The sequence below is a fragment of the Colossoma macropomum genome, unplaced genomic scaffold (genome assembly GCF_904425465.1).
Source record: "Colossoma macropomum unplaced genomic scaffold, Colossoma_macropomum, whole genome shotgun sequence".
Taxonomy (NCBI): Eukaryota; Metazoa; Chordata; class Actinopteri; order Characiformes; family Serrasalmidae; genus Colossoma; species Colossoma macropomum.
Genome location: NW_023494795.1, coordinates 4,374,472 through 4,397,885, shown reverse-complemented (window position 1 = coordinate 4,397,885; position 23,414 = coordinate 4,374,472). Strand labels below are relative to the sequence as shown.

The following is a 23,414-nucleotide window of genomic DNA, read 5'->3' as shown; positions in this document are numbered from 1 at the left end:
CACAAACATAGCCAGTTTATTTACTTTCCAAATGCACCAGTGAACCTGTATGTGTCCGACTTCTTGTATGCAATCGATAATGATGAAATAGTACTAAATCTGAAAACATAAGGTGAAACTTTTGTTCAAACCTATTGTGAAATAATGTCTCGGGCATTAAGCAGCACATTTGTAGCTGTTTCATGCTTTCTGTGAGGCAGCTTTTGGACATTCTGGACATCTGGTTCTCATCGCCACTTCTGTGAACAATTCTGACTCGGTATGTTTCTCTAGAATCTCTTTCACATCAAACCACTCTGAATGACTTGGCATACATCTCAGTACGTGGATTATGAAGAAATCCTTTTTAAATAATTTGAGAACAGCAGCGAGAGGCATCACAAGCTCAGACACAAGTACGTAGTTTTATTGACCATTAACAGCTTCACCTAGTCCTCCTCTCCTCTTCACACCACTCAGTTGAACAAAGCCAATTCTTTTAACATGAAGGTCTTCATAACATCCATCAGTGAGCAGTGATGATGGATGAGACTGCCATGTCCTCCATATGTGAGGCTGGCAGCCAACTCCTTTATCAGAGGAGTTCTGAAGAAATGAATGGCTACCCCATGCACCAACAGCATTCCAAGGCAATCGCTTATTGAGCTCTTTTCATGCGCGGTGGAGTGGAGCGCGAAGCTGAGCGGTAGCGTCCTCTGGAGGAGGCCGCGTCATTTGAAAAGCTTGAGCTTTTTGAGAAAAGGCTGCACGGTCTCCTTCGGGTAAGGTTTCAAGGCCAGGCAAGTGGCGATGTTCTCAGGCTGTTCCATCCACAGCTTGTGGGCGATGCCACTTGCACTAAGCGTCGCTGATAAGCTGGAGAGACATCCTTCATCTGGTGCCTAGAAATGAAATTTAAAAATATATTAAAACATTTGTTGGCTTATCCAGTGCATTAATATCAGGATCAGCTGAGCGTTATGATAATCACCCTACAAGATACATTTACTGGCCACTTTATTAGAAACACCTGGCTACCTCCTGGCTACTTCATGGGGTCCACCTACCTTACAGCAAAATATGTATTATATGTCTTGACACTGGGCGGTTTGTCAGCCACTGTTTACCCCATGCATTACTGGTCACTTCGCTTGGCCTTGCTGGGTTTTTTAACACTGATTGTCACCCCTGGGTTTATAAAGGCCCACCACCCTAAAATTGTCCAGCCAAGAGCAGCTCTATGGTCAGAAACAGACCACCTATGAAGGGCCAGAGCAGGGCTGCCCAGAGTTGGCCCACCACAAAGTTAGGCCAACCCCAGAAACATACTTTAAGATATTTTTTTCTGTTTTCATTTTTTTCTTAAGACTTATTTCTTATTATACTTTAGAAACGCAAGTATTTTAGTAACAAACTAGTGTAATGTTACAAAAGCTCTCTTGTAGAAAATTCTGGAATATAATGGTTACAAATTTGTCTAAAACATTGTTTAAATCCAGTCATAGCAGTGAGGTAAATGTAGGCAAAACAGTACCTAAAGAAAACTTATTTTTAGTCATTTTATTGTTAAACATTACATAAAACTCAGATGTAAACATTCACCAATTATTTTGACAGTAGAAGTAAAATGGCTATATTTGTGTTGTAGACACGGTAGAGTCAGTAAGACCCTGCTGAAAAGACATGAACCATGAAGCATGAATTCCGTGCTGGTTTAGCCGGTCACCCAGCATGACTGACCAGCATACCAGCATAATGTGCTGGTTTTGTTGGTGACCAACCATGCTGGTCTACGATGTTTTATCTAGCAGGAGAGTCGGTAAGTTTCTCTACAATGAACCACCTCACACGTAAAACAGACTCTGAAATACTTTGTTTACGTTTCAGTGACTGAATTATGGAAAACTGAATCATCAGTGGAATTCTCCTTTAAAGGGGAATTCCACCGATTTTTGAAAAATTCTGTATAATTCAGTCAGGTTAATATATATATATATATATATATATATATATATATATATATATATATATATATATATATATATAATATAAATAATGATGTTGATCATTGTAAAATAATTTCAAATTTAGAAAAATACATTTTCTTTGGGGACTATTTTGCCTCATAACGCCCCTCCACCATGAATAGCTTTTAAAAATATACATTTTAAGCCAAATCCTTATTTCAAAACTTAAGGAAAACGATGTCTCAGACATCTGGCAGCATATTCGTAACCATTTAATGTAGCAACTCTCTGTGAAGGAGCTTTCAGATGCATTAAACGCTACACTAATTTTGAAAAATCGGTGGAATTCCCCTTTAACACATAGTTGACACTGAAGGGCTCCCGTCTGTAACACCACAGCGGAACGACAGGGAGAGGTGTTTCTAATAAAGTGTCCGCCCGTCAAACTTGCAGAGCAGGTGAATCACAGAGATTACTGATTTTAGCCGGTCTGTTAGTGAGTGTGTGAGTGTGTGTGAGTGAGTGTGTGTGTGTGTGAGAGTGTGTCTGAGTGTGTGTGTGAGACTGAGTGAGTGTGAGACTGAGTGAGTGTGACTGAGTGTGCGTGTGTGTGACTGAGTGAGTGTGTGTGTGTGTGTGTGTGTGTGTGTGTGTGTGACTGAGTGTGTGTGTGTACCTGCAGCACCACTTTGTGCATGCTGTCCAGTTCAGCCAGATACTCCTGAGTGTCCGGGTCGCTGTAGTGCAAATGAATGGCAGCGGTGGCGGCGTGACAAGCCTGAGTGATGACCGCTCCTAAAGGCCAGGATAAAGCACTGACCAGGTCTGAGCGAACCACCACATACTGAACCAAACGTCTGGAGGGGCCACCGCCACCCGGGGCCGCCATCTCGGTACAAGCTGAAGGAACTGACGAGGCGGCTGCAGCGGTGTTTATGTTCCGGGTCGGAAGCCTAAAAGGACTATTTAAAGCACTCTATTAGCTGTAAACCCACAGCGGCGCCCTGTCTCTCAGTGAAGCCGGTAGGAGATCGAAACAGAGCCGGTTTAACGGGAGTCTGGACCATAGATATCCATACCTAGATGCCGCGCTGTCTGTTGTTCTCTATCTGAGGCGATACGTCTGCGCGTCCGCCATGTTGGAGCGGTCAAGATCCGCTTGTGAACAAATCCACTTGTATTGAGAGACGATGAGTCTCAGGATTAAATCAGCCACAACTTCCTTATTACTCAACCGATTTTCACCACATTTGTTTTGTTATAATCCTCAGACAGAGACTAATCTGGGCTGCACGGATCTGCTCTCGGTAGCTTTTACTTCTTTAATAAATGATTCTGCTAATTAGCCGTCCGGACCAGCAGGAAAGTGCTCAGTCTGCACCTGACGTGAGTTTAGCGCGATAAACACAATCAGCAAATCCATCAATGTGTTAATCACCTCTAATCTTTATACACAGAAGGACGACGCTAAATGTGGCTTCCTATTCGCCAGCTTCTTGTTCGAGCTTTCCCGTTCCACCTTAAATGGTGCAGCAGTCACTTTCTGGTGCCTGAAGCTGCACCATTTAAGGTGGAACGGGAAAATTCAATCAAGAAGCTGGCAAATAAGCACCTGACTTCAGGTGCGTGTAAGAAGGTGTAAATGTTAATCTATTATGAATATCTACACGGATTAAGGATTGCTATAATTTTACAAAGCTTTAACCATTATTGTAAATAAATAACTACATAAAGTTAAGATCCTCTGAATAGATTATTAAATGATATAAGCTTAATATAAAACCAGAGGAAAAACAATCACATCAACAGGTTCTCTGTGCATCACCAACCACACGGCCATATCTACATAAACACCACACAAACAATACACATCACACTAACATGAGTGTGGATCACTGCGTTTCCTCCGTTATATAATCCTATCCCACTTTCTGAGTGTAATATTCTTGAAATAGTATAATTTTGGACAGTATCTTTCTTAAACTGCCGCTCTGTAATGGTACTGAATGCAGTCCAGCATCAATGTTGACCTCCCTAAAATGGCGGCGCCGTTGACGTGCCTGGCTGGACCCAGCGCTGCATCTAGGTCTGTATATCTATGGCTGGAGCAGCGTTTTGGCTGAGTGAGGCGGTTCGCGCTCACTGACGACATGAACGAGCATGAGGAGCCGTCTCTATGAATGGAGCTCAAAAATACTCAGAAATATAATAGCAACGTTGAAAATGTTTTATTCTGTTCTGTGTTGAGCAAATTAACATATTCTTCTATATAAAAAAATGTTTAAACATTTATAAACTATGCTCCACATTAAGCCGTTCATTTTGAACTCGCTCGGCAGCGCCCTCTTGCGTTCGAAAAGCCTAAAATACATCAGAGTGGCAGATCTCCCCAGAACACGTTCTGTGGTCGAACGGCTGATTCAGATAATGATAATTCGGTCTTTCGAAACGTTCGAATCATTGCACAACAGTGACATCTTGTGGCCAATCGGTGCTCAACACCGTATTAAAGACCACAGAGAGTAAATAAATGAGTTCCTACATTAGACGTTCTGCCTCTTTGTCAGATAATAGAAAAGATAAATGCACTGGTGGTTATTTAATTGAGGCGAGTGGAAGTGCAGGGCACTATAAGAGGAAATATTGGCCAAGAAAACTTATTTTTTAGGATTTACCGCTTTTTTTAAACATTATATCCCTGCTGAAAAAAAACATAGAAACCATTAAGCGCTTCTGTTGGTTCCTAGTGGTTTTGTAATGTGTTTTGGGTTTTTGTAAAGGGCTGATATCACAATGTAAAGGGTTTAACAGGTGACCAATGGCTGAATCTAAATGCATTTGATGATTTCATGATGGGATCTAAAGGTGCTCTACTGGAAATCAGTGGTCTCTATTGAAAACCATTAAGCCAATTCCCATTAGAAAGCAAAACCAATGGGTTTTAATCCTAATGGTTTCTAATAGTCCTTTTTCAGCCGTGATATGAAGGTTCCTTTGCTGTGGAAAGCAAATGAAATGCATTGGAGACATCGTGACTCTTGGTTCCTATCACCACTATGAAATCCAAGCCTTGGAGGACCTGTTAAGGTATGTTAATATGCCCCCAGTTTAGAGTGGAACAAATATCTTTAGTATTCAATTAAGCCCATATAAAATAAATATAAAAGGCGAATCCAGACTAAGGTTTGGACTCTTGTTTTTAATTAGTCTTTTTCTCTATAGATACACTGAATAATGCCAGCAGCGCTGAGTGAGGTTTGTATGTTCATGGTACACAGTAACAGGCATCCAAACATGAAGTACATCTGTGTGGGTTTTATACTGAGTAAGCCTTTAACATGAGGCTTCGTCTCTAACTGCACATTATTTTGACTCTAGCTTTAGCTTATAACACAACCAGGCCATGGAGGTTAATCAGTGTTTTGCTGGGCTGCCGTGAAGGCCTGAAGTCTAAGGCACCGAAGGGAAACACTTTGTCTGTCCACAGTGGACAGCAGTTTATTCTCAACACTCTTGTTGATCTTCAGAAGGAGCTGATGCCCACGGCTCGTCTGATTTGTTCAAACGTTAGCCAAAACGTCATGGACCAAGGAGCCTGCAAAGCCAAGAACAAACAGTATACATACATTCATAAAGCCAAGGAGACAAAAACTTTAATGCAAGGAAATAATGTTTAAAACTGTACCATTCTCAGCCAGGTTGGTAGGAAACCTTTATAAAGTGACAAAAATCCCTCCCCCCTGACAGCCTGAACCAGGCAGTCGACAGACGACTTGTACAGGAGACCCCTAAAGAGTGAAAAGGCATTTTAATATTTATTATAGATACAAAAATGAAGTGCCTGTTGGCTCACAGTGCCGTCCATAAGAAAGCTTAGCTCTGTTATTGTGGCTCTGTATTCAAGCAGACTGGATTTCGAATGAAACAGTGTATTTGAGGTTAAAATAAAAAGAGATCAGGTTTAATTTAAGAGTATTTACATCTATACTGGCTGAACCACATCGCTGTTGTTCGGAAGAAAACCTCTAAAATGTTAACTTTACAGGAGAAGAAAAAAACACACATCACTTTTAATGTAAGTCAATGGAACCAGACTTTTCTCCAAGTCTTTTTGGGCTGTTTATTTTGGTCCATTCTTCATGAAATTTACATACAATGTAAAAGGCAGCAGGCATTTTTAAATAAGGTCAATAACTGAAAACCACAAAAATGGAGAGGTTTTCTTCCGACAGCAGCGGAATACTAACAATACCTTATACAGTGTAGAGTGAAATACGATACGCAAGACACGAGAGGGTTTATCAATGTTTAGTCAGCAATTTACATTTTTGGGAAAAGCAAGAATTTATATAATGATAAAGCACAAATAATATACTATAGGAGTCATTTCTTGATAAGTTGTCTGTCTGAAATCACCTCGTTTCAAATGTGAGGCATTCAGGATGCTATTTTTTATCACTTCATTCTCAGTTTTTTACAGTCTTATTAGTGATTACACAATCATCTACAGCTCTGTTCATTCTGGACACATCTGAAATATCTTAAACTAACTTCCTACTAGTTGAAATCTGTTAAGTTATAAAATAACTATAATAATAATAATAATAATAATAATATATCTGCAGTTGTTTTTAAACAACACAAATTGTTCAGTTGTGAATTTAAACTTTGGAAAACAAGCGTAGGCATCACATTTGTACCATTTTTGTACATAAGTAATTAAACAACTGACCACTCAAGAAACAATTTTTAAGATTATATTCATTTGTCCAATTAATTAGAGCCCAGAAAGGAAGGAACTAAAATGATTTCAGTACATTTCACCCAGTATGGAGTCACAGGCAGGTCTAAAACTATTTGGATGTCAACAATGTTATGGTTATTTTAGCTGTCTACCGCAGCATACTGGAGTTGAAATTAAATAATGAAAAACATGACAGCATAAAGTCTGGAACCTGTAGACCAGTGATGCTCTTCGAAACCTTCACTGCAGCTGTCTTCACGTCCTGCTTGTTCTTGGAGCGTTTTACCTTTGGTAACTGAAATGCATGCTGATTGGACTGATGACAGGTAATTGCCTTGGTCATTGAAGAACATTCCACCCTTTGCCTTTAAAAAGTCTAAGGTTGCTTTTGCCGTATGCATCAGGTCATCTGTGAAGCACTGTCTAGTGAAGCATTTGGCTGAATCTGAGCAGATAATATAGCCCTATATAACTCAGAATTCATCATGCTGCTTCTGTCAGCAACATCATCAATAAATACAAAGGATCCAGTTCCATTAACATGCCTACACCATAAAACTACCTCCATCATGCTCGACACATGAGGTGGTGTGGTTTGGATCATGAGCAGTCCCTTCCATTCTCTATACTCTTCCCATCATTCTGGTACAAGGTGATCTTTGCCTCATCTGTCCGTAAGATGTCGTTCAGAACTGTACAGGGTTTTTAAGATTATTTTTGGGAAAACTCTAATCTTCCTGGTTTTTGAGCTCCTAAAAACAGCAGGGGGCTTTGAGTGAAAATGATTGTAATTCACTGTTCACCCGATTTAGATCCCCTTAAATTAAAGATGAAAGTATTTCATTTGAACTCCAGTGTGCTGTTAGACAGCTAAAATAACGATAACTTTGTCGACGTCCAAATATTTATGGACCTGACTGTAAATGCCCTCAGTGACGTTCATAAAAGATGACATTCTGCTCTTTAACCACACAGTCACTGTTTCATTTCAGAGCTGGAGCTGTGGCACAGAGGCAAATGAGCAAACAATGTGTCACTAGCCAGCTTGTTGGACTGTGTTGTATATTTACATAGATGTTAAAGGATTACTACACTATATGGACAAAAGTATTGGGACACCTACACAAGCTTTTATGAATCCCATTCTAAATCTATAGGCATTAATATGGAGTTGGTCCCCCTTTGCAGCTACAACAGCTTCCACTCTTCTGGGAATCTTTCTACAAGATTTTGGAGAGCGTCTGTGGGAATTTTTGCCCATTCATCCAGAAGAGCATTTGTAAGGGTCAGACACTGAGGTTGGACGAGAGGGCCTGGCTCTCAATCTCCGTTCTAGTTCATCCCAAAGGTGTGTGATGGGGTTGAGGTCAGGGCTCTGTGAGGGCCAGTCAAGTTCTTCCACACCAAACTCACCCAGTCAGGCCTTTATGGAGCTGCTTTGTGCACTGGGGCTCAGTCATGCTGGAACAGGAAAGGTTCTTCCCCAAACTGTTCCCACAAAGATGGAAGCACAGAATTGTCCAAAATGTCTTTTGAAGCATTAAGATTTCCCTTCGCTGGAACTAAGGGTTCTAGACCAACCCCTGACAAACAACCCATATCATCCCTTCATCCCTCCTCCACCAAACTTTACAGCTGGCACAGTGCAGTCAGGCAGGTAACGTTCTCCTGGCATTCGCCAAACCCAGACTCGTCCATCAGACTGACAGATAGAGAAGTTTGATTCGTCACTCCACAGAATACGTTTCCACTGCTCCAGAGTCCAGTGGTGGCGCTTTACTCCACTCCATCCAACGTTGGCATTGTGCATTTTGATCTTAGGCTTGTGTGCAGCTGCTCAGCCATGGAAACCCATTTCAAGAAGCTCCTGATGTGCAGTTCATTTGCTGATGTTGCTTCCAGAGGCAGTTTGGAACTCTTTAGTGATGATTCAACAGAGGACAGACACTGAGCTCTTCAGCACTCGACAGCCCCACTCTGTGAGTTTGCGTGGTCTACTGTTTTGTGGCTGAGCTGTTGTTGCTCCAAGATGCTTCCATTTCACAATAATAGCACTTACTGTTGTCTGGGGCAGATCTAGCAGGGCAGAAATTTCACACATTGACTTGTGGTGAAGGTGGCGTATGATAGTGCCACATTTAAAGTCCCTGAACTCATCAGTGCGACCCTCCACTGCCAGTGTTTGTCTAGACTGCAAGGCCATGTGCTTAATTTAATCCACCTCTTAGCAATGAGTGTGGATTAAAACACCTGAATAATTAGGAGGGGTGTCCCAATACTTTTGTCCATGTAGTATATGTAAACACTGCTATGAATAAAGGCTAAAACAGGCTAGTTAGCATTATGCAACTTATGTAATTAATCATGCAAACTTGTTCCACCTACTTAACTGTAAACTACTAATATTAATAATAAACTACTAGCCAACTTAACATTTCTGTCATAAAATTTTGAAGTATCTCAAGTGAACTCATTAACAAACTGACCGTCCGTTGGAATCCCGAGGCTGGTTCATTACTCTTGTTTTGACCACATCGGCTGGAGTTCCCATTGTAGCTGCTACCAGACCGGAGCAAGTGCTGTAAAAAAGGTTAATGGAACGTAAACCAGTAGTAGAAACCTGACGGTCTTTTAAAAGCGGAGTAAATTTTGCATTTTAAAGAAACTGAAACGTCACCTTGCCAGTCCATGACAAAGACAGTTGTCTTCTAAAGAGGTATGTCTTAGTAAAAGGTGCTTCACACTATCGTACGTTGCGAGGTCTGAAAAAAGGAAAGAATGGAGTTGTAGACAAAATTCACAAAACAACCGACTAACTGGTTTCATGAATTAATCTGCAGTGTTTGCTCTGCATTACCTCCTAGATTGACCAGAGCTGCTCTCTGGACGTTGGGCACCCATCCAGCCCAGAGGCCACGGATACCTCCCTCTGAAACAATCTTAATGAAGGCGTGGTAAACCCCCCGTACTCTGTTAAACCACAAGCACAGTGAAACACGAGATGTACAAAGAGAGGAGTTTTGTTGTATTTTGAAAAAGTCTCATGGGTTACTTACCGCGGTGGTTTGCCCTCCAGCCGCCTTCTTCCTTCCATTTGCATCTGTACCTTAACTAGATCAGTGGGACTAGCCAGGAACTGACCAAAGGCGCCAGATACCATCCCACCAACTGCAGCCTTCCTGCGCCCAGTAAGGGGTACAAATGTCATAATCTAACATGTTAGGTTAAAGGAGAATTCAACTGATTTTCACCGTTTCTACATGATTTAATAGTTGAAATGTAAACAAATTCAGTGTGGCTTGATGTGAAAATGAAGCGTTGTAGAGAAACTTCAACTCAGATTTCTTAACAATGGTTATGAAAGGAACCAGGAATTGCAACATATATAGCACAGATATTGACATTTATTTATATATTTATATTATTTATGTTGACATATTATTTATAACCAGTGAACCTTATGGTGATAAACGTATAATAGTACATAAAGGTAATAAATAAAGGTACTAAACTGTCACTGGGTCAGTCCCCCTCTTGTCACTGGGGTGGGACCCTCAAGGGTCATCTCAGTACCTTTAGTCAGGGAACATAACTGAACCATAATCCACTGAAATGATATGTTCTAAGCTGTACTGACTCCACACACCCCGTCTCGTCTCCAGGACTTTATTTTACTGTTCTGTTTAAAACATTCGGTTGTAAAAAGGCACAAATACCTTTGAGGGAACATTTAAATTTTTTGTACCTTGAAGAACGAAAAATGACAGCATATACATAACCATTTCATGTAATAACTTATTGAAAGTTAGATTAATGCCATTAAAATTTTGAATTTAAATGTAAAAATTTTAATTTCAGTGTTATTATATGGAATCTGTATCATACCATTTGAAACTGAATTCTGAATTGAAATTAAATGTTTGCAAGAAAGCAATATCAAATCTGAAACTGAATTGATGTACAATTAAATGTCTGCAATCCAGTTTATAAAAAGCAGTTTTTCTGTCTTCCATTATGAATCTGAACATTTTAATTAACCGAAAAAACTGAATGTTTTTAGAAACTGGATTTCATCAACCATAAAATTCACTTTCATATTGTATATTGCTCTCTTACAAACCTTAAAACTCAATTTCAGGTCAGAATTCAATTGCATGGTATGATGCATTTAAATTCAGATTGTAAATGGTGTGAATCCAACTCCGTAGTCTGGTTACTATCACCAACACTGTCAACAGCTCAGACTCCGCAAGTTTCTCTAGAGCGTCGCATTTCACGCCAAACCACTCTGAATGACTTTGTCTACATTGTAACGATTTAATTATACAGACACTTTGAAAAACTGGTGGAATTCCCCTTCAAGAGATGAAGTTAGTGGTAAACCTGCCCTTACCAAACTGAAAAGCTGCCATCTTCAGATTTTCCTAAGACAGACTCCCTGAGCTGCTCATACGCCACCATCCTGCCCCCGGAATAAACTGATCAGAAGAACAAGAATGTCAGTATCCTGAGATCTAAAGACTATGCTGAGTTTAACTGGTTGAGTTCACAAAGCTTTAACACGATGAAAGAAGTGGCAGCGTAACATCCCTGCTGAAAAAAACATAGAAACCAATGTTTTTGTTGGATTCCGAGTGATTTTGTCATGTGTTTTGGTTTTTCTTGATGGGTTGATTTCACAGTGTAAAGGATCCTCAAGGTCAATCAATCAACCTTTATTTAATCTCTGAGAACACTGAGGGTGACCCAGTGCCAGGTTAATACAGAGCAAGGGACTGATAATGTATAATATATATTGATAATATATTAAATACATAAAAATCTAAAAAAAATATTATATATATATATATATATATATATATAATATATATATATATATATATATATATATATATATATATATACACATATACACACACACACACACAGTAGTGTGAAAAAGTGTTTGCCCCTTCCTGATTTCTTATTCTTTTGCATGTTTGTCACACTTAAATGTTTCAGATCACCAAACAAATTTACATATTAGACAAAGATAACACAAGTAAACACAAAATGCAGTTTATAAATGAAGGTCTTTATTATTAAAGGACAAAAAAATCCAAACCTACAGGGCCTTGTGTGAAAAAGTGATTGCCCCCTAAACCTAATAACTGGTTGGGCCACCCTTAGCAGCAACAACTGCAATCAAGCGTTTGCGATGACTGGCATTGAGTCTTTTGCAGCGCTGTGGAGGAGTTTTGGCCACTCATCTTTGCAGAATTGTTGTAATTCAGCCACATTGGAGGGTTTCCGAGCATGAACTGCCTTTTTAAGGTCGTGCCACAGCATCTCAGTCGGATTCAGGTCAGGACTTTGACTTTGACTTTCTTAAGCCATTCAGAGGTGGATTTCCTGGTGTGTTTTGGATCATTGTCCTGCTGCAGAACCCAAGTGTGCTTCAGCTTGAGGTCATGAACAGATGGCCGGACATTCTCCTTCAGGATTTTTTGGTAGACAGCAGAATTCATGGTTCCATTTACCACAGCAAGTCTTCCAGGTCCTGAAGCAGCAAAACAGCCCCAGACCATCACACTACCACCACCACATTTTGTTGGTATGATGTTCCTTTTCTGAAATGCTGTGTTACTTCTATGCCAGATGTAACGGGACATCCACCTTCCAAAAAGTTCAACTTTTGTCTCGTCAGTCCACAGAGTATTCTCCCAAAAGTCTTGGGGATCACCAAGATGTTTTCTGGCAAAACTGAGACGAGCCTTTATGTTCGTTTTGCTCAGCAGTGGTTTTCGTCTTGGAACTCAGCCATGCAGGCCATTCTTGCCCAGTCTCTTTCTTATGGTGGAGTCATGAACACTGACCTTAACTGAGGTAAGTGAGGCCCGCAGTTCTTTGGATGTTGTTGTGGTGTTCTTTTGTGACCTCTTGGATGAGTCGTCGCTGCGCTCTTGGGGTAATTTTGGTCGGCCGGCCACTCCTGGGAAGGTTCACCACTGTTCCATGTTTTCGCCATTTGTGGATAATGGCTCTCACTGTGGTTCGCTGGAGTCCCAAAGCTTTAGAAATGGCTTTATAACCTTTTCCAGACTGATAGATCTCAATTACTTTGTTTCTCATTTGTTCCCGGATTTCTTTGGATCGCAGCATGATGTCTAGCTTTTGAGGATCTTTTGGTCTACTTCGCTTTGTCAAGCAGGTCCTATTTAAGTGATTTCTTGATTGAGAACAGGTGTGGCAGTAATCAGGCCTGGGTGTGGCTAGGGAAATTGAACTTTCCAAAGATGTGATAAACCACAGTTAATTTATGTTTTAATGGGGGGGTTCTTTTTCCCTTAATAATAAAGACCTTCATTTATAAACTGCATTTTGTGTTTACTTGTGTTATCTTTGTCTAATATGTAAATTTGTTTGGTGATCTGAAACATTTAAGTGTGACAAACATGCAAAAGAATAAGAAATCAGGAAGGGGCAAACACTTTTTCACACCACTGGGTATATATATTATGTATATATATTATATATATAAAGATACATTAAAAAAATATATATATATATAATTTTTTAAATGTATCTTTATTATTAATGTTTCACTTTTTATACTTACCTGATTTCAGTCTTTATTTATTAAATTTACTTTTATTATTTGATATGTTCTTATACATTATCAATCCCTTGCTCTGTATTAACTCGGCAACACTGTAAATGAGGGTCACCCTCAATGTTCTCCGAGATTAAATAAAGGTTGATTAATGTGTGACTTTTGATGGTTTTCTAATAGGACCTAAAGATGTCCTACAGTGAGTGGGTCCAAAGTCTGGCCCCAGGGCAAAACGCACCCCACCAACAGATTTTAAATGGCCTGTGGCTTCTGTTTAAGATTGTGTTATAAGTGGCCCGCCAGCAAATACACTGCAGATTTTCCTCTCACCTGGTGGTGGCAGTACTGCAAAATTACAGTATACTGCATCGCACTGTTAGCTAAGATTTAAGAGCCTTTCTTTTCTGACCAGACCTGCAGCTTCATTTACTGAATGACGTTTAGTCAAGATTACAGCCATAAAGCCCAAACTTAACAGTGAGAACCGGCTGTTTTGACGAGATGGAAATTTGAATACTTTTTCATTAAAAGCCACAGCAAACAGGTTTGCCTCATATTTCAAATGACTGTACAGAATTCAATGTCAATAGACATAAATCAAAGCATGGATGTTAGATATTACAACACATATACAGGAGACGGCAGAGAATCAGAGCAATTTCAGTAGCTCAGTAAATATTAACCCTTAAAGATCGAACAAAAATGTGGCTATTTATACTGTTTAATCTGCTCTACCGTTTAACCTCTTCAACTCCTTGAGACCACTGGTGGTTCCAAAACGCACTTCATCATATTCTTCATAACTTTCATATTTCATAAGCTACATTCAAAGGTGGGGGTCACATGAGAGCTGTAACTGTCTTCTTTCCAGTCAAATAGATGGGTGATGTCATTTTAAACCCTTATAATAAAAGAAGCTGAAGTTTTTTGTTTTTTCTACTGAAAGTCGACCCATTTTTCCACAAATCGGTGCTATAAACTATAAACAGATGGCGTCTCTTCAGTGATCTGCTCTGTAAACATTATTTTAGCAAAATAATACAAAGAGCGTCTAAGATTCTTGGCTTTCAGCAGTAAATTGTAAGCATATAGTAATATATGTATCATAAAACACATGTTCTGTTAATTTAAGGGGAGCTTTTAAAATAAACAAATAAATAAAATAAAAATTTACATTTATTTCATGCAGTTACTGAATAATTTGCCTTATTTGATTTGGTCATGTAAATTCAGCTGGAAAAACCAAAATATACCCTGGTCAATAAGAGGTTAATAAAGTGATTTCTGAATGTTGTTTCTGTGTTTCTTTGACATGTAAAGAACATTATTTAACAAAACTGAACAATTTTATTGATATTTGTTCAGCTTGTCTCACAAATGATATTTTTGAACAAGTAAACATTTGAAATAGAAATATAATTAATACATCAGCCATGTTTTATAGTTACTCTCAAACAAATTATCTGTTATAAGCATAGCTTTGTGCATCTTTTATACAGTGATAGGGAACACAGTAGTTCTCAGACAGCTCTAAATCTACGCGCTAATATTCTGAATTACTTATGAAAGATATTTCGGCCCTCGGGTATTTTGGCACGGTACGATCTAGCCCTCCTTTAAAAACATTTGGACACCCCTGTCCTACAGTGGTCTCCCATGGTAGCCATTACGCCAATTCCCATAAGCAGAACCATCCGGTTTTAATCCTAATGGTTCGGTTCTAAAGGTCTTTTTTTCAGCAGGGATGTTTTGTTTGTGTGTGAATAATGGCAAAGTAGAACCTATTTGTTCAAAAGCAACACTGATATGTTTACCTATATGCCTATAGACAGCAGGTGTGGCCCCCTGCCACAATTTCAGGGGTCCCTCTTCACGCACTATTCCCACAGCTGTGCTCAGCATACCCCTGTAGACAGTTCGAGTAGGTCCAGTCCTGCCATGTTCCGGAAGACCAGCTTCACCTTGGACCTGAAGCCTCGTTTTCGTAAGATCAAGTGGGAATGTGACTGAAATGGAATAAGCAACGGGAACAGACAGAAATATTCACCTTTAATAAATAAATAAGCCCATTCGCTTATCAATAAAAGTACATGGCTTTCAATGTTATCACACTGTTCTTTCAGTAGCTGGACATTTATTACCCAGTTCTGCAACGGTAGCAGCGAATGCAGACAGAATGAACTTTGACACAAGGGGGTACTGAGAATTTTCTTGCACGGGGTCCATCGCAGGCGCCAGCTGTCGGTTGTGAAGTTACAGATTAAAATATGTATATTTTCAACATAACGCGTCATTCAGCATCAGCAGAATCCAATTTCACAAACTACAAATTATCACTAACCTGAAGAGCATGCCGTTCCTCTGTTTACCCTCCTCGAGTCAGGACAGCGGCTTTCAGACAACATACGATTTCACTGTAGTTCAAAGTCCGCTTGCGTGCGGTTGTGTCGTATGGAATCCCGAGATGTTTTAAACTACATTTCCCATGTGCCGTAGCGTGTCAGACGCCAAACTGCCACAGCTACTCGCCACCTGATTGGACGGCCTGTTTCGTGACTCTCACATGCAAAACTTGGCGGCTTTTTAAAATAACCTGTTGTAAGGAGAGCTTGTCTGCTCAAATGTACTCACTTTAGATTTAGGCGTATAAAAATATAAACATTTTATTCAGCTAATGCTGGCTAGCGGGCAGCAACTACTGATTGTAAAGTTATTGTGCCATCTGGCGGCCGAACCCGAACACAGCTACATTATATGTGTGGCGTTAAAATACATTAAAAGGGAAAAAAAATAATTAAAAGTGCTAATTAAAATAGACATTTCTCTCAGTCGCTGGTCGCCCATCCGATTAGCCTCATCAGTTTCTGTTACTATATCAACAGCCCCGAGCAGGGGCGCGCGTGACGTCACGCCCAGCTCCATTTATGGTGTTTAGTTTCTCATCTCAGTCAGTCCGAGTATTCAGATCAGCAACGCCGGCTGAAGAGAGGAAAGCCTCGCCTGGGTGAGCTGTGGCTTTATCGACTTATCGAATGACTAGAAAATCGATTTTCCTCCGTGCGTCTTAATCATAAACGCCAGACCAGTGTTGTGCTTTAACGCGACGGGGCTGAAGTTGGTTTCCCATTCGCCTGCTTCTTCTTAGAATTTCGCCGGTCCACCTTAAATGGTGCAGCAGTTACATGCGCCAGATTGATACTGCTGTGCCATTTAAGGTGGACCGGCGAGATTCGAATAGGAAGCTGAGTAACAGCCGGCATCATTGTGCGCTCGGGCTGTGTTTAAAACGCGAGTCTGCGTCTCCTGAATGGGTTTTCTGTCAAAATATCCGCCTAATTTTATTAACAATACCTCGGAAATAATATTCTGTGCTTTTACGGTGTTTTTAAACCACCGTGTGGGGATTTATTTTAGAAAAACCGTGTAAACTTCCGCCTTTCCTGGCGTGCTGAGTGAGTGTGGTCACAGTGGTCATGTGCATCTTAAAGCCGGCGGCTTTGTCTGTGTTTCCGCCGGCGAGCTGCAGCTGCAGCCTGTTAAATATAACTCCCTCGACGGTTTAAATGAACCTGGACAGTAAAACCTACCTGTACGTCGAGCGTTGTCTTGTTTCGTAGGCTGGGGGGCGCCTCCCTGCCTCCCAGCGCTCAACTTACTTTGAGGCACTTGATAATGCATTAATTCTCATTCAAAGAAGTTCATTCCTGAGCTGTGGAGTCCAGGAATGAATTACTCATTACTCATGTATATTTTATAATATATAATATATAAAAGCTAAGAATCTGAAATCCAGACCGTTTGAACTGTTCACCCTTTTCACACTGTGTGTATTAAGTAAGACAGTAAATGCGTTTAGGGCCACTGAAGAATAAGAAAGGGGATATATGTTATGAGTGTAGCCTACATTTCCCAGGTACATATACATGTCCCTACATTCCATTCAGACCTCATCAGTGCCTTCTGAAGACAAACACCTCCATATAAGGGCGCTGCTTCCTTTGCTGTTCAGTAGGGGGCTGGTAAGGTGTCCATTGGCTGGTTGAGTGAACGTGTTCACACCAACAGAAAGGTTGTATATTGGGTTGTGCGTTGGGTCAAGAGTCCTCTAATAGGGCATTACATACACGTCTAATCACTATTATGTGAGATGACGGCAGTTATTTAAGCTGACTGTAGTCATTTCCCATAGTCGTTGGATTTCACAGTAATATGCTGCAACAGACCACATGTGCATTGTGTATGTTGGGTTAATAGTAAACGAGAAGAATTGAGCTTATTAGAGAGCAGAGCTCATTAATGGTTGCTTATTTATTAGCTATGTAGCTGTGTAACAACTATTTTGAGTGCATGCTTGCAGAATTAGTTTTTTGAAATTATTTATATGACAATTAATCGTCAGTTAAAATGTCGTGATCATGACAACCCATCATCTAAACCGCTTATCCTTCTGGGTCGCGGTGGGGTGCTGGAGCCTATCCCAGCTGTCATTGGGCGGAAGGCAGGATACACCCTGGACAGGTCGCCAGTCCATCGCAGGGCAGACAGACAGACATACACATTCACACACACTCACACACACCTAGGGGCAATTTAGCACTTCCAATTGGTCTGACTGCATGTTTTTGGACTGTGGGAGGAAACCGGAGTACCCGGAGGAAACCCACGCAGACACGGGGTGAATATTCAATAGAACTTGCCCTGTGTGACTGGAGCTTCTGCAGTGTCTCTCCTCTGATCAGTCCCCCTTTTACATGCATATACAGACACTTTTAGCCCTCGTTTCTCAAACTTCATGGACCACAGTACTGACCAGTTCAGTGTTTGTCCTGATTTAAAGAGACGCACTGGTCAAAACGGAAGCTTGAACCATTTTGAACTATACATTTGGTGTAAACATGCCAACTTTCCTCCTACAGCAGTGCCACGGTAGTGTCTAGAGCCAGAAAACCCCCTTCTGATGATGTATTTTGAAGGTGGAAGGTACTTTTGAAAAATGCTGACAGATATAAGCTGTGTCCCAATTCAGGGGCTGCATCCTATGAAGGCGTGTCCTTCGAAGGCTGCGTAGACCCGCAAAGCCTAAACCAAAATGAGACGGTCTGCCCAACGGTGGATTTCCTGTTTGCGTCACTGTTCCCGCTCTTACCGCTGCGCCACGAAACGCTGCTGCTGTCAAGTTCTTTTAAAGCTCTTTAAAGAAACTTTGATTTTAGTTTATTTTTTCATTTATTAGAGCTGGAGATGCTCCTTGCTCCCTAAAACAAACTGTAACGTTAGTGTAAGTGCAGCTTCAGACCACGTTGGCTTTTTCCAAATCTGTATCATTAGCTATTCAACTCAGTGTAAACCCAATACTCATATTTAAAAGTGTCTCCTCAGCCGCCGTTCGCTCCTCTGCTCACGCCGCCATGTACTCAAATCCTCACCAGCACGCAGTGAACCTCGGGATATGTTGGCTGGCGAAGGATCCACCTGTTGGATCCTTCATTGCCATGGAAAAGAGGGACACATTTCTCGGCCGCATATGAAGGAGGCTTTGAGATAGGACAGCCTAGTCGCACCACTTTGATACAGTCGGCCTTCAAATGCAGCCCCTGAATTGGGACACAGCTCTAGTGTGCACAACAGAAAGTGCTAGTTTTAAGCTGGAATGCCTTTTTACCATCTACAGAGTTTGATGAGCCCACTGCCCTGGACATTTTCATTGTGTTTTCTTTCTAAAACCAGTTTTAAATCATGGAGCTTTGCTTAATTTAATTATTTGCTTAAATCCAGGGACAGTGTGAAACGGAGTCGAGAACAGGAGTCTCTAATTCAGGAGAACGCTTGAATTAGAGCAGTGAAAAAGGAAGTGTGCAGTTTAGCGGCCCTCCATGATCAGTTACCTGTTTTCATTACCTCTTTCCTGACCTGTCATGTTATATCTCTATTCTGAGTTCTCCTAAAGGCTCCGCCGCTGCTTCTACATCCAAAGATGATTCACTGCAATTTAAATCAAATTACTGCGGTTTATCGCAACCAGAGGCTGATTTTAGCTTGTTATTTTCATTTGAAAGGCTGCAAGGAAATTACAGTAAATGCTTTCACAGTGTGCCCATGTTAAAATGTGCAGTATGTACATTTACCATGTTCTCGGTTCGTAAACGCAGAGGTAGTTCTTACTGGGATGAATTCACATATTTACTACTTTATCTATTCTTTTTTTTGGGGACATGAAATAGTTGGCATGCAATGCTGGTACTTCATAACGTTTTAAAGAATATGTTTGACATCCTCCCCTAAAAATGGACAGAAAACAAGGGTTTTTGTTTAGAGAACAAAAATTAATTGTGCTTTGTTTTGTTTTAAGAAATATTAGCTGACAGCTTCATGTTTTAAGTCTTCATACTACAATTACTGCATACTTCACTGTTTGCAGACATAATTCTGTGTCATTATTTACTCCACTGTTAAAAAGTTTGGAATCACTGTTTTCAATGATTATGAGAAGAATTATTCTAATGTTTTTGTCCTGTGCAAATTTACAGTTTTCATGTAATTAATAGGACACTAGTACGCTGTGAATGAAACATGAAGGAGCTTTAGAAGCGTTGAGTGATGAGCAGAGCTGTAGTTCATAAAACTATTTAGCTGTTTATCATCTAGAGTTGTTCTAATTATATTACCATCCATCATACTTTAAATTTCAAGGCAGATAAAATGACAAATTGGTGTTAATAGATAATTACAGTATATTTTTTAGCATTGTTTGTTTGTAGGATTTCCTAAAATATTGAATTAAGCATCCAAAAATACTTGTGAGTAGTTTGTGGTGTTTGATTCCATATTATATAAATTATTGTATATAAAATAAGTCATTAATATGGAACAGGAACGGCTGTTATTTGCAGTACAGCTATTTGAAACTTAAATGCTATTTTGCTATTTTTACAACATTGTTACTTTACTGATTCCTAATTTTTTGAACCTCGTCTTTTAGACACTATACCGCCCTGAATTGACTGACACCTGAAAAATCTCTACACTGAAGTAATTCTATGATGACAAATCCATTGAAATATATTTTTTCCCCTCTTTCAGTGGAAAAAATGAACGTGGAACACGAAGTAACACTCCTTGTGGATGAGATTCGTCGACTTGGCAGCAAAAGTAAGAATCATCTCATCCATCATTACTGATTGTGTTCTTGTCTCATTGAGGTAACTTGTAAGTAACTTCATTAGGTTCTACACGTAGCTCACAGCATGCCCACAGTCTATAGGCGGCATCTCCAAATGTCATACATCATCATTCTCAGGAAGATGTAAGATTTTTTGGTCCACTGCCTCTTTGGGACGTGTCCAGTCAATTGCAACTGAGCCCAGCGGTTGTTTTCGAGAGCCATTTAAATGGCCTACTTTTCTTCCGTGGGCAATTTTGCAAGTCATAACATTGAGCTACCACTCCCTCTGTCATAACTTTCACTTCAGCAGCCAGTGTGCATGTTCAGAATCAGAGTTTCCGTGTGAGGTGCCTCCTTGTTTAAATGCTCCGCCAAGAAATACCAGCGTACACAACTACACACAGATGCAGGGTGTGATTTGAACTAAAAGTCCAGGTGAAGAAACATGTTTTTCCTATGGTGAAGCTCAATAAACCACATAAACATTCACTGTTAATCAGCAATTAAAACAAAATCTAATGTACACAGTTTGTCTCCTTAACCTTAAAATGTTGTTTACAAGCTAAAACTTTTTGGAGTTTCAAAGTTTAATTCTTTAGTTTTTTGCCTTTGAGCTGTTAGGCTAACAAGTAAAGGACCAACCGACCAATTAGCCTTGTTGCAAACTTCAAATATATATATATATATGTGTGTGTGTGTGTGTGTGTGTGTGTATATATATATATATATATATATATAATATATATATATATATATATATATATATATATATTGTCCATTTTATCAGCTCCACTTACTATATAGGTGCACTTTGTAGTTCTACAGTTACAGACTGTAGTCCATCTGTTTCTCTGCTACCCTGTTCTTCAGTGGTCAGGACCCCCATTGACCCTCACAGAGCAGGTACTATTTGGTTGGTGGATCATTCTCAGCACTGCAGTAACACGGACGTGGTGGTGGTGTGTTAGTGTGTGTTGCGCTGGTCTGAGTGGACACTGCTGCTGGAGTTTTAAACACCTCAGTGTCACTGCTGGACTGAGAATAGTCTACCAACCAAAAATAACCAGCCAGCGTCCTGTGACCGCAGATGAAGAACTAGAGGATGACCAACACAAACTGTGCAGCAGCAGATGAGCTGTCGTCTCTGACTTTACATCTATACATCAGTGTCACTGCAGTGCTGAGAATGATCCACCACCCAAATAGTACCTGCTCTGTGAGGGTCCATGGGGGTCCTGACCACTGAAGAACAGGGTAAAAGGGGGCTAACAAAGTATCAGAGAAACAGATGGACTACAGTCTGTAACTGTAGAACTACAAAGTGCACCTATATCGTAAGTGGAGCTGATAAAATGGACAATGAGTGTAGAAACAAGGGGGTGGTCATAATGTTATGCCTGATCGGTGTGCATGTATAACCATTGCTTTACGAAGCCAACTGAACAAAATGGACAAAGGTATGTTGAACAGCTATAAACAGTAGCCAAACTGAATCCTGAATTTTGTCCACAGTGTAGTCAGTTCTTATAAATGGTGTCTGATGTTTATTGACTAAGCATGATGACTACATTTTGGTATTTTTTGCTGAAGTGTTCCTTTCATATGAACACTAACGACTGAGAGTGATTAAAATGGAAAACTTGATATTGATCCACAGCCAAATTACCACCCCTCACTCTTTTACAGACTCAGATGGCAAAACCAGCGTCAAATTTGGAGTCCTGTTCAACGACGACAAGTGTGCCAACCTCTTCGAGGCGCTCGTCGGAACGTTGAAAGCAGCCAAGCGAAAGAAGGTCATCACGTTCGACGGGGAACTCTTACTGCAAGGAGTTCATGACAACGTGGATGTCATATTACTGCAGGAGTGAACTTGACAGGCTGTCTTCTAGTCAAACACAGTGGTTTTGTTTTGAGAGATCTCAGTGCTGCAATGAGTGAGCAACGTTTTGATATCACATAATCATGAATGTATCATTTTTCTACATTGGAATATTTTTTTTTATAAAGCTGAGGGGAGTGAGCTGCATCCCAAACTCGTTTCTTTTCTTTTAAATGTGCAACAGCCTTTGATTATTGACATGGTTGATGTGGCTACCTCTTGTAGACTTTTATCAGTTTTTTAAATCACTTTTCGTGACCTCAGAACCAAATGATTATTGCGTTTCTGGCACATATCAGTACTGTATTTGTTTGTGAGCAAAGGTTATGGATGCTTGACATCAGTATAATTTCTACTGTAATTAATTTTTAATGTCTTACAGAAGACTCAGCCAATGACCTTCCGGTGCAATACTGTTACTGTGACAATGGCCATCGTATTTGTACCAAATGTTTAGTTCATTTGACTAAACGTTTTCTATTCGGGTAACCTGTACTTAAAAGTAATGCTTGAAATTTGATAAATGAGCTGAACCAATGTGGAAACTTGAGTAGAAACCTAGCAACAAATAAATGCCTTATGAGGTTTTTAGCACACATTTCTATATGAAATTTGAGACTATAGTGCTGGAATGGTTGAAATCTTTTTAAGTTCATCCACTTGATGGCTGCATCCCATTAAAATGGGACAACACAAGTAGCAATAGGAAAAACCCTGAAGCTTTTGGCAAGACAAATGCAAGATTTGTGTTATGGAATTCAAAGGAATCACACTGTCTGAATCCCAGATGGCTCCCTTTTGGACATATAATACACTTTAGAGGTGCAGAAGCCATTCATTTTTGACCTATATAGGGTGCTTCCTACGTGCACCATGTAGGGCACTACCTAAGTGCACTATATAGGGAGCATCTGAGATTTAGACTGTGAACAGGGTCTACTCAAGATCACTGATTTACACTGAAATGATCTACACTTTGCCTTCATATCAGCGTTCTGATATAATTCACCTCATTAAAATTGTACCATTTGTAGTCTCTCAAACTGTGTGTTTATTTTGATTTCGAATTAAAATGACCCTGATAAGTA

General features: G+C 40.1%; 3 protein-coding genes across 3 annotated transcripts; 1 reads left to right on the top strand and 2 right to left on the bottom strand.

The window, feature by feature from the left end:
- Nucleotides 1-385: 385 nt before the first annotated feature.
- ptrhd1 (peptidyl-tRNA hydrolase domain containing 1) lies at nucleotides 386-3,001 on the bottom strand. Its single transcript, XM_036581236.1, has 2 exons — nucleotides 2,623-3,001; nucleotides 386-881 (listed from the first exon to the last, which is right to left on the bottom strand). The coding sequence occupies exons 1-2, from the start codon at nucleotides 2,833-2,835 to the stop codon at nucleotides 711-713; spliced, it is 384 nt and encodes a 127-aa protein (XP_036437129.1). The 5' UTR covers nucleotides 2,836-3,001; the 3' UTR covers nucleotides 386-710.
- A 2,124-nt stretch (nucleotides 3,002-5,125) lies between these two features.
- slc25a27 (solute carrier family 25 member 27) lies at nucleotides 5,126-15,732 on the bottom strand. Its single transcript, XM_036581234.1, has 10 exons — nucleotides 15,624-15,732; nucleotides 15,424-15,520; nucleotides 15,097-15,288; nucleotides 11,084-11,168; nucleotides 9,747-9,869; nucleotides 9,548-9,660; nucleotides 9,368-9,452; nucleotides 9,177-9,269; nucleotides 5,632-5,734; nucleotides 5,126-5,541 (listed from the first exon to the last, which is right to left on the bottom strand). Exons 2-10 carry the CDS (start codon nucleotides 15,506-15,508, stop codon nucleotides 5,470-5,472), a joined length of 951 nt encoding a protein of 316 aa, XP_036437127.1. The 5' UTR covers nucleotides 15,509-15,520; nucleotides 15,624-15,732; the 3' UTR covers nucleotides 5,126-5,469.
- A 465-nt stretch (nucleotides 15,733-16,197) lies between these two features.
- Nucleotides 16,198-23,369, top strand: abracl (ABRA C-terminal like). The gene is made up of 3 exons (XM_036581235.1): nucleotides 16,198-16,286; nucleotides 20,363-20,431; nucleotides 22,131-23,369. The coding sequence occupies exons 2-3, from the start codon at nucleotides 20,371-20,373 to the stop codon at nucleotides 22,313-22,315; spliced, it is 246 nt and encodes an 81-aa protein (XP_036437128.1). The 5' UTR covers nucleotides 16,198-16,286; nucleotides 20,363-20,370; the 3' UTR covers nucleotides 22,316-23,369.
- Nucleotides 23,370-23,414: the final 45 nt, after the last annotated feature.

What these genes read in the sequence shown, in the direction of transcription:
- ptrhd1 (XM_036581236.1), bottom strand. Translation starts at nt 2,835, where the DNA reads ATGGCGGCCCCGGGTGGCGGTGGCCCCTCCAGACGTTTGGTTCAGTAT. An exon ending in TGCACAAAGTGGTGCTGCAG is followed by an intron (nt 882 to 2,622) that starts GTACACACACAC and finishes TTTCATTTCTAG; the next exon opens with GCACCAGATGAAGGATGTCT.
- slc25a27 (XM_036581234.1), bottom strand. Translation starts at nt 15,508, where the DNA reads ATGGACCCCGTGCAAGAAAATTCTCAGTACCCCCTTGTGTCAAAGTTC. An exon ending in TGCTGTCTATAGGCATATAG is followed by an intron (nt 11,169 to 15,096) that starts GTAAACATATCA and finishes TCTTCTGATCAG; the next exon opens with TTTATTCCGGGGGCAGGATG. An exon ending in AGCTCTGGTCAATCTAGGAG is followed by an intron (nt 9,453 to 9,547) that starts GTAATGCAGAGC and finishes TCCTTTTTTCAG; the next exon opens with ACCTCGCAACGTACGATAGT.
- abracl (XM_036581235.1), top strand. Translation starts at nt 20,371, where the DNA reads ATGAACGTGGAACACGAAGTAACACTCCTTGTGGATGAGATTCGTCGA. An exon ending in TCGTCGACTTGGCAGCAAAA is followed by an intron (nt 20,432 to 22,130) that starts GTAAGAATCATC and finishes ACTCTTTTACAG; the next exon opens with ACTCAGATGGCAAAACCAGC.